The sequence below is a fragment of the Hylaeus anthracinus genome, unplaced genomic scaffold (assembly GCF_026225885.1).
Source record: "Hylaeus anthracinus isolate JK02 unplaced genomic scaffold, UHH_iyHylAnth1.0_haploid 3, whole genome shotgun sequence".
Taxonomy (NCBI): domain Eukaryota; kingdom Metazoa; phylum Arthropoda; class Insecta; order Hymenoptera; family Colletidae; genus Hylaeus; species Hylaeus anthracinus.
Genome location: NW_026535284.1, coordinates 16718653 through 16733346, shown reverse-complemented (window position 1 = coordinate 16733346; position 14694 = coordinate 16718653). Strand labels below are relative to the sequence as shown.

The following is a 14694-nucleotide window of genomic DNA, read 5'->3' as shown; positions in this document are numbered from 1 at the left end:
CGCGATAGATTATACGGACGGAGGTGGTAGGTACAGAGAGATGCGAATTTGTTCATCGACGAATGTTGGGATACTCGGATCCCGTGTGTATACCTAGATATCACAGTAGCATATCGCGGCTCTCGACCACTGTATCGTATCGTTCGCGTCGGGTCGTGTCGAGTCGCGACGGACAAATTGTTGGCCGCAAATTGAAAGCCTGAGCGCCCTCTCTCTCTCTCTCTCTCTCTCTCTCACTCGCTCTCGCTCTCTCTTGAGCATTTGCGAGGAATACTAAACATCTCGCATAGCCCGGGATTGGTGTGCGCATCTCCGCAACGATCGCTAACAGAACGCCGCGCCGCGCCGTGTGTATCGCGGCGCGTGACGATGGTCGAGTGCTCGAGTTCCTTCTGTGTAGAAATTGCCGATTTTGCGGTGCACGGAGCCGAAATTACGGAACAACGGAATTTCCCGCAGAGGAACGCGAAACATTGTTGGAACCAGTGCTCCGACTCGTGCGCATCGTCGACCCTTTTCGATGATGCACACCACGCATTTCACGTATTTCTGGTTCGTTCTGGTTCCCGCGAATCGTGTCAACGATATACATATGTACTATGTTACGATATCCTAGCTAGCCGATAACCGAAGGAATGCTCGAAACAAAAACTGGTATCGTAGCATGCGCCAGCTCTGTTTATGCCTCTCTGCACTGTTTGGTTCAGGAAGAGATAGGAGACGGAGTCTAAACGACACGCGTGAGATTGGTTTTTGGCTGGTGGATTACTCAGAGACAAATTCATTGTCGTTTCAAGTTTTGCATTTGCGTTTCCGTTTTTCAGGAATGTCGATAAAGAGGTCCGATGGTGCACAGAAGTGTACACGAGTAGATATATTCTACGTACACCTATGTATATCCTTGGAGCTACCGTACACGTGTACCTAGCTATCGTGTATTCTTGGCAGAAGGAATACAGCGAGGTACTCGAGGCACGCTCAAACGGTACGGAAAGCGATACCCTCGAGGGTACAGACCGACAAATGTGTTTTCGCTCTACGGTGCCGTAGAAACTTGCCACGGCCATGCTCATCTTTCATGTGTTCGGACCCTTTCGCAGTTTTTACATACTTTTTAAACGATACACTATATACGTGTACACCAATTGTAAAAATAAATCGTACAATCGTACCAGAGATCTTGGCGCTTTCAATGTTCCGAGTGCGTCCGTGTCTTCGCCCTCTTATCCGATAGCATACATTCGGGATGATCGGTATCGAGGTCTCAATTTCCGAGACATCAATTTTATACGGTATCGCAATTACCGGGCTTTCGTTACGATTCCTAGGGTCGTCTCTATCGAGTGTCACGACGTTTGAGATCGTTTGTATCAGGTGTCACGGTTTTCCGAGTCATGGGATGATATTTCACGGTACCGAGGGTTCTACCTTTCGTCTTTGTCGCGCTTTGTCACAACTCGAAGCGGGATCGGTGGAAAGGTACTACGAAAGGTACTAAAAAACTCACCGATTGGAAAACGGCGTGCGAACCACGCAATATCGTTCGGTGACGCGACGGTAGTTCGACGCGAGTAAACCCTCTCGCTGTGCAGCGCGACGCGATTGTCGATTGCGGAAAGGTCAGTCAGTCAGATGACGGGACGGAACGGGACGGGACGGGACGGGACGGGACGGGACAGGACGCGACGCGTCGCAAACACGATGCGTTTAATCGCGCATAATAAGCGTCTAGCTGCGGTGAGAGCGAAATATCGAATCCCTATGTAAATGTACGTGAAATCGATGCCGAGAGTGTCTTCTTAAAATTCCATCGATTAAACAGGAAAACTATAGCGAAGGCATCGAGCAATCTGTACATTTTTCTCAACACTCGGCACAATTTATGCCGATTTTTAGCTTGCTCGATCGTAACGACCCGTCTCGCCGATGCCAACGGTTTGCATACAATACACATATGTTACAAGCGTGTTCAAGGACACGCCAGAGACAACACCAATGTAAATGCATTTGGTCCTCTTCGAGAAGGAAATAATTCTCGCACATTTGTCTTGGAGAGTTACTCGAATACAAACCCTGCAACTGGCATGAAGAAGTAGCGACACGAGTCATCGAACGGTTTACGCCAACTTTCCTCTACGTTCGAAGCGTATGCCGAGGAACTGAGCTCGCTTGGAAATCGAATGTAAAAGCTGGAATTGTATCGTGTCGAAGAGATTCGGTTTCCGTTGGAAATCCAGTAACGCGAATGATGCCTAGTTGTCGTGCTGAAAGTGATTATCGTCGTCGTTTAATTGACGTATAATGTACAATGTCAAAGTTAGAAACAGCGTGAACGAGACCCGGTAATTTAAGGTTCTGCATTTACTAATACCGAAATCTAATTCCCAACAGAACTGGAAGAGGACTAACAATAAGTGGATTCTACTAATACTAGATGTATGATAATACCTACTAATAACTCTATAGGTACACGTTCGTGCGGTGTTGTTACACGATTAAGATATTCCCTGATAAAAGAAACCTAGAATCAATATACTTGAAAGTCCCGGAAAGGTTGCGAAAGTGACGCGGATAAATGGAGAATTGGATAAAATCGGTCCGTGCAAACAGTACCTACTCTGTACTTTGTGCTATAACATTGAAAATTCAAGGAAATTCGCAATCCTCGCAAGAGTATGAATTTCCTGGGTCGACGCGACGCGACGGTTTGTAGATTTGGCTATCCGTTTCTTCTGGCAGCGGCACACGACACCGACGTTAAAAGCTCGTTTGCGCCAAGCTACACCGAGAAAGGATGTGCTCGAGTTAGGTCCAAGTTAACCGAGAGAACCATTAGCTTAAAACTGTTAGCCGAGGCCCTAAGCGAAAGGAGAACGAAGGAGAAAAAGAGCTTTGAAAGTCTTTAGAGTGGTGGTATTATGAAAATGGCTGGTCAGTCCAGGTTAGTAAAGTGCACGGCGAGTGTGTGCGCGCAATAAGCTCGGAGAGACGGGAAAGAGGGTGGAAATTCGAGTCGAAAGAGGGAGAGGCTCGAGTCGAAAGACTCACCGGTGCTCGATATGCATTTTAAGCTGGTCCACTCAATTAAGCTCGCGGCTATCTTGGATATTTGCATATCGATATGAGTCCGTGACAAGAAAGGAAGATTCGCTACAATCGACGGTAGTTTTCTTTTGGAGAGAATACCTGCGACATGTGCTGCGGTCTCGTCGCCGTCGACGTCATGTGTACCACGGAAGCTCTGGGCATTTTAAAGCTGTTTTCGCCCTCGTCTGGCACCGTTGTTACCTGCAACAGAAAAAGATAGCAATGTTACCCGATACGAACACACGATACCACTTGCCATAAACAGGATATCCATCTATCCATCCATCCATCCATCCATCAAACCCTACGACACGCCGCGCCGGCAAATTCCTTTCGAGCCTGTCGAGTCGAATCTTTTTCGGACCTTTCTATCGTCCAACTTTGAATTTCTACTTTCGACTGGTGCAACCTGGATCCTACCTCTCCTCCGAATAGCAGGATTAGTCGTGGCCTTGCCACTCGAACCATTAGCACCGTTCCCGTTATCTTTCTACTCGAAAGAACACGCCTAAACGTCGACCTCTCGCATTGTTTTCGCAATTTGTACACGGATCGTTGTCGCGATACCGTATTATCGCAACCGTAGTTTCGTGTTTTTGTAAGCAACCGTAAACCCAACCGGATCGTTTCGCCAAACAGTTTTGCGAACGTAATTGAAAGTCGAACGGTCGCGGTGGGGAGGGGTTAACATCGTGGCTGACATCGTGGTCCAAAGTTTACGAGCTTCCAGAAATTATAAAGGGGAGCAGTTGTAAGTAACCGCTCCTACCTACGATAAGGCAGTTGTCGAGGAACCATTGTCTAGAAACTTCTCAACAGATAATTGTCCCAGGTTGCACAGGCAATTGTGACGCCCACGCAACGTCCTGGTCTCGGAAAACGCAAACTTTTTGCGTCTGACAAGCCGTCACGTCGCGTCGCGTTGCGGCGGTTGCTTTCAAGCTCGTTACATCTAAATCCTCGTCAGTCGTGTCCTCTCCCTCTCCCTCTCTCTTAGACACTTTTTCAGTTTTACTCGCAATTATTGCAGGCCCCGCGGCTTGTTTATTCACATCCATGTAAACGAGCGAGAAAGCGAGCGGTTTCGGGTGCAGCTCGCTTACAATTAGAAGCCGGTCGAAACTGTCACCGGAGGCGTGCATTTAGGTCTCCCGACGATATTGGACACGTACACCCAGAGCCGCATTCTGGACCCCTTAGATATCGAATGAACGATGGTAACGGTTGTTCGACCTGTCCGTTCCGTTCACGCCTTTCGTGATTAACGACGGACTGGTTTAACGTGACAAAATTTCGCTCGACGCCCGTTGCTCCTGCATCGACGACAAACGAGTTAGAAAATGATGCGTGAATCGTTTAGCTCTCGCAAACTTTGTACAGTTCATTCTTTCGTAAATGACACTTTGTATTTCCAGTCACGGTACAACTTTGTCAACGGTGCTAAATGTACACGTCGCGATCACCGTCACCGTCGCGTTACGGATGCAATTGTTAAGATACCATAATCGTTGAGTATTCGTGCAAACTCCTGGTAGACAACTTCCACTCGAGTAGCTATATTGTACGCTATCGATGCGTCTACACTACACGCGCATTAGCGTACCTACATCGTACATACCAACGTACAAACGATTCTTCGTTGGAATAGTTTTCTTCCATTAGGTTAAAAGAGTCTCTATTCTATTTATTTTCGGCGCTGGATAACGTGATTCCTTTGTTCGATCGTGTTTGCAACAATCGTCATCTCGCAATCCATTTTCGCTGACATGTTCGGCTATCGCGAATCTAGAGAATCGTTTCAACATCGGAAAGTGTTGAATGGAGTAGGAGGAAGGCGATCGGCGATGTCGACGTGGGTGGAGAAAGACGTACGCCGGCAATGATTTACTCCCTCTATTGTATAGGCCTAGACACGCGTATTCCTTTATCGGTATCTTAATTGTAAGTAATATCTATCCTCGTGTGTCTCTTCTCGAGCGGTAATTTATAATTATCGCGGCGTCGTGAAAGATTAAGATCTATTTGCAACTTTATTCGATGCCAGTTTGCCCTCCTCATTCCACGAACCGCTGGAGAGCTAGCGACGCGGCGCGGTGCGGAGTGGGTGCAGCCGCGGCCGCGGTGATTTTCAATAACCGACAAGATAGCGGCGGATAAGCTCAACGGGTCCCCTTAGATGCGATTTCTCACGTTTCCTACCTCGGTCCACCACCCCCTCCGGGATTTATTCTCCCGAAGACTCGCCTAGAGGTTTCCAGAGCATCGTGGCTCCGCGTGCTGGCAAATCGTGGCTGTGAGATCAATATCTTGGAGAGTCTGGGACGCGGTTCGGTTACAACGATCGCGAGATCGTATCGAAAGCGTTTTGGAAGACTAATCGAACTCGTCTGATGGCGAACCGTTCGCGTTCGTTCACCGCTGTCGCTGTTACGTTACGATCACGTTACGTTACTAGCACAACGCGGAGAATTTCAATCGGAAAGTATCTCACGTTTCATTCGTCGCGCCTTGTCAAACCATTTTTCAAGCTTTTCAAATCTCGCAAAAATTCGACAGAATTATGTAGTCACATAATTTATGTTGGTGGACATGGTGGAAAGAAATTCTCGTCGCAGAGTAGTAAACTCGACGGGGGTTGGCAACTTTATTTTCAGAGTGTTATCAGGACTAAATTACAAAATAAATTCTTGTTTCGATTCGATGTGTGTCGAATACAAATGATAAATCAGCCATCGAATTTTAGTGTTAAAATACCGAGTATTATACACGTAATATTTTCAATTGTACCTCCCGCAGCCTTTGGTTCTATACTCAAAGGTTGGGAACCCACGCCGAGCCCGCGCCCGCGCCCGCGCCCGCGCCCGCGAGCTCTCGCCGAGGTCTCGGCACCTCGTCGTGGATCGTTGATCGTGAAAGGTGCATCCAGAGGTTGAGGTTTGCGGATGGTTAATCGTCCCGCTGGAGGTTGCAGAAAATTAAAAAGGGCCGCGAGATTTATACTCGGGCAAGGGAGGAGGGATTAATCTGAATAGATGAATCTGAATTCGAGCAAATATTCCAGAGCACGATGCGCTTGCATACAGAGCACCCGAGTTGGATAATATTTTCCCTAGACGCGTTACCCTTGCATAAACCTCAAGTATGCGCCCCGAAGGTTGACGACGCCGACGCCGACACCGACACCGACACCGACGCTACGATAGCGCACGGTTAATAATAATTTCTTGCCGAGATTTAATAAGAGATGCTGTCCACCGCGAGGAATGGCTGCCGGGAGCTAGGGGGATTGAACGTTGTTTTGAAATCGTTTCATCGTTTGCCACGCCCGCGTCTGCGTCCGCGCCGGGGTAAACACAACTTACTCTCCAACATTCGCGATAAACAAAAATACTGCTGCTTCGCGTTGCTTTATCCATCGATTAAAGATTCGATTAATTATGAAATTTTTGTAATCCAAGTGGTGCACAGCGGATCGACGGACCAGTTTACGCGCTACTGGTCTTTTATCCACGACTTGGTCGCGATGTTAATTAAATATTGCGAATATTATCGGTACTGACCACCGCACCGGCAGTAATTCTTCGCGACAAGATACCATCGCGTTTACCAGGTCGCCTTTAAACGCACACCAATTAATTACCGACACGACCGCATCTGTACGTTCGATTAAACCCGCAGCTATCGCGATTGATTTATGGGACATTTTCGTTCCGCAGCCAACGATCATTTTCTCCTAACTCGAGAAAGACGTATCAATTCCAAGAAAGGAAATGCACCTTGTGCAACCCGGAGGTACAGTAATCAAGTTGCAGTTTACACTCCGTATTTTATGTTTTATTAGGCTGCACCCTTTACCTTCTTTTCATTGGTTTCGTTTGTCGCGTGTCCGTTTATCAACGTCGCGCCGGTTATACGTATCGGAAGGAATGATACTCGTCGCGCACGTTCATCGATACATTATTGTATATTACGTATCGATAAGATCGATCGCGATCGTGCGTTACAAGCTCGTTGTTCCACGGTTTGATCTGTCGATGTCGATGTCGATGTCGATGTCGATGTCGATTCGTCGAGCGTCGTGGTACTCGTGACTCGTGCGCAACGTTTGTTAAGGTAATCGCGATCTGATTGTGAGCGTTCATTTTACCATGACTGTACACTTTCGCGCTCCCGCGTCTCGTTCCTTGTTCCTCGGATATGCTCGACACACCTTCCGTCCGCGACTCGAGAATACAATCTCCGTACCGTGTTGGCTCTCGATACCGTCGCGTCGTCTCTGCATAATCCTTATCTCGCAGTGCGTGTTATTAATTTAAACCTTTGGCCTTGAATGGGTTTCAGGGACCACGTGACGTCTATGAATAATATAATACAACGCATCCTTCCAGGCGGTTGGTATTCCTCGCGTGCGAACAGGACCACTATAAATCATCCTAACTTTAACTCGGTCCTTGTTGCGCGATTACTATTAGGTTGTAACTTGCAACACACGAAACGTTTGGTCGAACATTAAAGATGATGGAAACGATCGCTATTCTCCGTTAAAGTAATGCTTTAGGTATGCTATATTTTCCGGGTCATAGGGGAACATTTCTCATCGAGTGTGGAAAACGCGTAACCGAATGGCCCGTTTTCACGCTTGTCCTTTGAATTCGCGATGAATTCGCAGAGTCGCGCGTAGCCCTCGGCGCGGCGAGCGGCGCGGGCGCTCACAGCCTTTTGTTCCCCGCCCAAAAAGAAGCCGCCGCGTCCGCGCCGCGGAAATCCACTCCAAGAATAGCTTGCGTGGCGGTGCCACGAGCCACGAGTCGTGTTACTCGTCTCGTGTGCTAGTCGCCTCTAGACAGCTCAAACTTGTGCTCGCGCACTACCTCCTCGATTTCCCGCTCTATTATTATGAGTTTCGCGAAACACGGCTACGAGTATTCGAGCCCACTCCTCGTTCTCCGTATGTTTTCTTAAACGTCTGTCTATGTACAATACCACTGGTACAACAAATAGCTGTTGTACGAAAATAGCATATCCATGCGCAATATTCCATGTGCAATAGTGATCAGAAGCAGGCAGGAGATCCAAGGATCCGTTCTCGGTTACCTCGGTCGCCTTGTGTCAACAATTGTTACATCGTCGAGTATCGGGATACCGTTTCAACTCGCCTTAACGCGAATTGAAAATTAGCCTTGTCGAGGAACCTGATACCCTTGAAAGAGCTCCGTCACGCAAGTTACGGTTCCACGACAACTAAAACGAGCGACAGTCAAAAAGAAAGGATAACGTAGCAGCAATAAAACGGACTGTCTCGCGGCAGTAATTAATTAACCAATCGGCCGGGTCCTCCTATCAGCACGCGGTCGACTCGCTCGGCCTGCACAAGTAGCGGTGCAGCAAAGTGCACATCGATGCACCGGACGAACGCGAACCTTGGTCCCCTGGGAGGGACGATTACTTATCAACGGGGCAGCGTACCCAAAGCGACGTCCACGAACGCAGTCCGGGCCGTTTATTCATGGATCGCGACTCGTGAGCCACGTGGACGAATAATTCTCTCTTACAGTCACCTAGGTCCGACGTGTTACTTGTTCTCCGTCGCATGTCGCATGTCGCATGTCGCATGTCGTATGTCGTATGTCGTATGTCGTATCTTGCCTCGAAACCAGTCTCGAGTGCACTCCAAGCACGCGGCAGAGTTGGATTAAATATTGCTCGCGTCACGTCGCGTCACGTCGACTAGAGATGAAAACAATTTTCCATTTAGCCCGATTCTTAGCGATCGTCTACGGATAATTGAAAGCAATCGATTTTTTTCCCGGGATAACGTTAAATGATTGTCGGTGGCTGACTCTGCTACACTCGCTCGCTCGTTTCGCGTTCTGGCGACACTGGCTGTCTGGGTATCGTTTACCACACGCGTAACACCAAGTAGCGCGATGTAATTTCTCTGTCAGCGGGGAGGACGCACGGACGCCCTTCGTTCTTTCCTCCCGGCTGCATTTCTAGGGTTCTACCGCGGCATTGTGTACATACGGATTCGGGACGAAGCGTTTCTATAGCCCCCCGTCATCGACCTTTCGTTTCCTATCGTCTAGATTGGTGCGGTGTTCCATTTCGACGGACCGCGCGACGCGACGTCGGCGTCAATGATCACCAACGGGTCCAAACGAATCGACGACAATCGCACAACGCCACCTCTAGTTCGAATTACTTTAACGCGAAATTATAGCAAAGCGTAGATTATAGCAACATTTACCGTCTATATTTGATATTTTGCAAGCAGTTTTGCCGATACGATCGCTTGAATTTTTGAAATAAAAACCATTTCGTCGACGTCGGCGTCGCAGTCGGATGTCACCAAGCCGTCACCAAGATTAAAGTGAAATGCCGTTCACGCGCCAACGGAAGTCATTCGCTAGCTCCGCAGACGGGATATTCTAAATGTGGAACGTCGAGTGTTCCTCGTCTTGAATAAATAATCGGCTTTTATGAGAGGTAGAATCGACCGCAGCCGTTTCTCATCGACAGTCGTCGATCGATTCCTTCTCGTTTAAATAACAATCACCGAAACAAGATCCATAATTGCCTTCACGTAAAACTCAATCTGTCATCTTTCCATTCTCTTCTCTTCTCTTCTCTTCTCTTCTCTTCTCTTTCATTATTATTAAATGGTCTTTATTACGCATCTTTATTATGCAAAAGTCTCGATACTTTTTATTGCAACTTCCGATTGAACTTGGTACACGTGTACCTACATGGGTACCATATATGTGCAGTTACGACTGAAATGGGAACACGGAAAACGTTGTTCTCGAGAGTTATTTGCCGGTGGTGACACCGTTTATCGACGATAAATCGAACCGAATCTATCCGCAGCGATCCAAGAGCTGCTAAATGAAAAGTGTTACGGATCGATGACAAGAGATATTGTTCAGCCGCGGTTAGGCGCGTCCTTGGGCACGGCTAGACCCGTCTGAGCACCGCTGAACCCTAGATAGGTTCGTATATACGCGTTCGATGTATTCAAAGGTGCAACCCTTTCATTAGCGTGTGGGCCACGCGCTCTATTATCCCTAACAAAACATCCGATTCCATTGTCACCCGACGAACAATGCCGCGCCGCGGTCACGTGTTCTACTTTCGATCATTATTCGCGAAGTGTGCATAAAATTGACAAATTGCACGAGATTCTCTCGGAGGTAGGCTCCGCGGAGGGTTTTCTCCATGCGAACAACCTGACTGCGATGACAGCTGTCACCTTCGTTACGATTCTCCTCCTCCTATCCAGACAAAGATCAGGAAACGACCTCGCCCAGTTCCTCTCGGACAACTCCTATTTATCGCTTCTCGATGGATCATTCTAGACCCAATAATCGACTATTTTTCTTTTTTTCCTATTCTGTTCGTATCGATAGAAAGGCTCGTCGATGAAAAAAAGTCGCGGACGATGTTGGACCATGTGTCGCGCGACTCGCGAGCCACCGTTTCGCGATTCAGACGACACGAGAATCAAGATATAAGAATCCACGGTGCCGGTTTTATCGCAATAGGAAGTGCCCGTCGAGTGATACTTCCGACAAGGCAATCCAGTGAAATAGACCATGATATGTGTACTCCGCGGACGCGGCACTGTTCACTGTTGCCGGTGAACACGATCTTTCCACGGACCGGTTTTAATCTTTTCACTTCTCGATTGGTCGCGTTATGGAAAACAACATTACGATATCGACTATTTAAAAATCGGAAATCGATCTTTTTTTGTCAATGGAACAGATATATAGAACAGGCTGTTGGTTTATTCCATCGAAAGCCAATAAAACGTTGCTGGAAACGCAACGAAACTCGGGTCGAAAGGAATTGGAAATTAGCAATAAATGGACAAAGATTTATGGGTTTGGAGATAGCTCGACTTGACTCATGCAGCTTTTACAACGCTCGAGGAAGCAAGATTTCTGTACGATGAATTCGATGTTTACCCAAGATTGCCTCGACTTGTCGGAATCGTAGTTGTCGTTAATTTTCGGTTTATCAAATTTTATCTTTGCTTATTTACCTTATTACCTGATTACGTAATAACGTAAATAACATTACATTCGTACATGGCCAGAAAGTTTTGTACAATAGTATCATTGTCGAAAGACTTTCGGAAACGATTTCACGTATAGCCTGGTGCAAGCAATTTCCGTGGTTGTACAATAACACGGCCAGCGCGACAATTAAAACCGAACGGCTCGGCTCGACGCGGCGATGTATAAACAGCAGCCGCGGAAACGATATAATCGCGCGACGTAAGTGGGAGTGCGTTAAATTACGCACGGCCCAGAAATTATACGACCGAATCAACAGCTAACGAACGCAAACCTCGATGAGGCCATTCACACCGTCGCGTCGCGACGCCGACGCTCTTGTTTCTCCAGCTACATGCATCATCGGGTTTTAACGCGGACCCGTAATCGTTCATAGATCGACCGTTTAGCATACACATACTTTTGTCTATCGAAACGTATTTCACCGTGATAACCATTCGAATAATTGGACGCCGACGCTGGCGTCGACGCCAAAGGCGATCGCGTCTAGTCCGCGAGACCGTATGTCTAGAGCGCGAGCACGTTTCACCCGCAACGTTTTAAGGGTGAACCGGCTCCGCGTGTTTCATTCGTTAACCCAGCAGATTCCATTAACTGGGAATTACGGTTTTACGCAATCCACACGGGTGGTCGGACGGGTGGTCGGACGACGCGGACGCTCGGAAATTGAAAAAAAATGTGTGTCAACCGGGGAAGAATTATTTTCGTCGATCCTGCCCCCGTTATCGCTACGGCTCGACTTTACTCGTTTTACGATAACTCGGTATCTTAATGCGGTTCGAGTGCGCAATTATTTATGACTCGGCGTCTCTTAAATAAGATTGCGTGCCTGGACATCGCGTCGCATCGCGTCGCTTCGCTTCTCTTCTCTTCTCTTCTCTCGAGGTCTCGAAGCTAACCATTGTTTTCCACTGTACGGTATATGCGGCTTGGAGATGGACAAAATTATCTCGTCGAGATAGAAGATTTCATCGAATAACGAATCAAACGGATATAACAAGTAACGCCCAAGTTTCTCGTAGCTTTAGGCTAAGCTCGGTACGTGTTTGAAATTATCACGATTAATTGTAGAGAGGATCGAACGTTAGTCTTGAAAAAATCGATGGCTAGCGACAGTTAGCGTTGATCGAACATTTTGCAAATAGTACGTGTTCGAAGGTGAAAGTACCAAAGACACGAGAGCGGGATAATATCTACGAGCTCGTAACTTACTAGAGTTGGAAGAAAGAGTCCCTGGCTGTCATAGGGCACGTGGTTTCCCTCGCAATTCGCAACGTGAAATACGCGGGACACTCGAGACCGAACCACCGAGCACGTGCGACTTTTCCTCTGCTGCTCCTAAGAGAGGTTCTTCTTCTTGATTGCTGCTCAACTCCCTGTTATCGAAATGATTTTCTTCGCCATCTTTCCCTGTTCTCGTTTTTGTTCTCGTTCTTGTTCCCTCTGCCAGCGTAAAGTAACGACACGAAAATTCCTTCACATTTTATGAGAAGAAAGGACAAGAAGAAGGAAATGAACAAGGAAATGCTATACGCAAAAAGAAACGCTCGTTTCCTTTTAATCGAGCCAAAAGTCAACGGAAATAAATTTGTATATCAACTGTGACACAATTAAAGCAAGCATTCCGTCGGAGGGAAGCGGCGCACGATGATTTACGAGCGACGGAGCGCAGACGGTCAATGACAGTGTGCGCGCGCGCTGAGAGAGGTTTAGAGGTAGGGAGAGGAGACAGGTCACTCCGAACGAGGAATCGTCTTAATTAGGCACGATTAACCGAGACACGCGCTTCTGCGCGAACGTGTTCGACGAATGGAACCGGTGAATCTAATCGTTGCGCGACCCACGACTCGCTCGACCGCTGACCATCGTACCACTGAGCTCTCTTTCGAGCGACGAGCCACGAGCCGTAGGGCTTCGAGCTTCGAGTACCCGGCAACCTCTTCGTCTCGCTCCGTCTCTCGCCGGAACCGCTCATCTCTTTCTTTCGCGAGCGTATAACTCTCGGTTAGTCTCTTTCTCTCTATGCCGGTATTTCTACTCCACGATCCACGTGTGTACGCACGTGGCCGTGGGTATACGCTTCGCGACACTCAGAGATCACAGTTACGAGTTACGAGTTACGAGTTACGAGTTAGTTACGAGACGCTTCCGGAATATTCTGTTTTCGAGGGTGACTATCGTGTCAAACTTATTTTATCTTTCACGGGAAAACAAATTACGTATAGATATCTACTTGTGCCCAACAAGTGGCCAAAAAAAAGCTTACGGATTCCTACGGATTTATTTTAGTCTTTCAAAGAGTAACTCTTGGAACTCGTGGACTCACTCATCGTTCAAATGAATGTAATCGAGGAAAATGTCGTTCAAGTATCGAATTCCTTCGAGTTACACAGCGAGACACGATAGGCGGAGCTAGACAGGAATAACCGAGTTCGGACCCTACCCCTGTAATTTCCCGTTCGGACTATCATTACCCGCGAACTTGCTTTTTCGTCGAAACTTTTAAGCGAGGAGCACCGGGAATCCTCCCTTTTTCGAAACTTTGTCGACATACCGTGTGCCGAATCGATGCCTATGGACGAGCCGCGTTCGAACACGAAAACCTCGAATCACGAAATTGCTACATGTTCGTGGTCATATCCGTCGTCTATTATTCGAATGAAATTGTGCCCATCGCGAAATCGCGATACAACGGACGACAAGATACATTTCATCTCAACTCTAATAGTTTTGAGCATCGCTTAATTCAAGCTGTTGGTCGTTATCGAATAATCGTCGACTGGAATTAGACTAATGAATCGTTGAAGGAAAATATGCGTGGCGGCGACGGCGGCGGCGACGACGACGACGACGACGACGACGACGACGACGACAACGCCTAGGAAAGGAGGAGTCGATCGTCTCGGACGAGACGGATTCCGTCTCGAGGACGATTCCGCGGCTTGAGCAAATTTGTCACGAGAACTTTGAACCGTCTGGTATTTTGCCATCCATGTATACGTGCAATGGAAGCGAAAAGTTCTCGTAAGAGAAGACGAAACGAGACGAGACACGGCTCTGTGCCAGCAACTTTTAATTCCACGCGCGGAAAAAACGAATCGCGTTGATCCGCGCGATAAAACATTTGGCACGTACGGAAACGACTCCGTTTTGGCAACTGTACGCCACGTGGGAAACAGCTGCAACACCGTACGCTCAGAACTGGAACGAAAGATTCGTCGAAACTCTGAATCGCGTTGAAAACGGATAAAGGTAGGCAAATGTTGTTCACCGGACACGCGAATGCTCGCCTATTCCTCAAAGTTATCCAGTTCCTTGAATCGCGCACGAAAAACAATGTTTATTTATCTTTCGACGCGGTTCCGAGGATACGCATCGGGTTGCCAACGTACCAAAGCTTCCTTACGACACGCAATTCTTCCAGTGGAATAATTGGAACGCGAAATAATCGAGAGCCAAGTTTGAGGTTGCAAGTTCCAGTCTTGGCACGACTATACGAATACTTCTTTATTGGAATATTATTATAATG

The 14694-nt window shown here is 47.6% G+C and overlaps 2 protein-coding genes across 19 annotated transcripts in view; one reads left to right on the top strand and one right to left on the bottom strand.

The window, feature by feature from the left end:
* The window catches only part of LOC128893604 (mediator of RNA polymerase II transcription subunit 20), a 47901-nt gene that overhangs the window by 10055 nt on the left and 23152 nt on the right, over positions 1-14694 (top strand). Inside the window, exon 1 of one of the 3 annotated variants that reach the window (XM_054154697.1) lies at positions 7403-7478. The exons of the other annotated variants lie outside the window; for them this stretch is intronic. Coding sequence (XP_054010672.1) covers positions 7418-7478 — 61 coding nt within the window. The 5' untranslated portion in view covers positions 7403-7417. Of the gene's footprint in view, positions 1-7402; positions 7479-14694 lie in introns of those variants that run through there. 3 annotated transcript variants of the gene reach the window in all.
* The window catches only part of LOC128893598 (facilitated trehalose transporter Tret1-2 homolog), a 38532-nt gene that overhangs the window by 3131 nt on the left and 20707 nt on the right, over positions 1-14694 (bottom strand). For 14 of the 16 annotated variants that reach the window (XM_054154675.1, XM_054154678.1, XM_054154681.1 and 11 more), the window contains one exon: positions 3187-3288. In XM_054154675.1, the coding sequence (XP_054010650.1) occupies positions 3187-3288 (102 nt within the window). Of the gene's footprint in view, positions 1-3186; positions 3289-7245; positions 7307-12377; positions 12588-14694 lie in introns of those variants that run through there. The other 2 variants (XM_054154686.1, XM_054154688.1) reach the window with 2 other exon arrangements.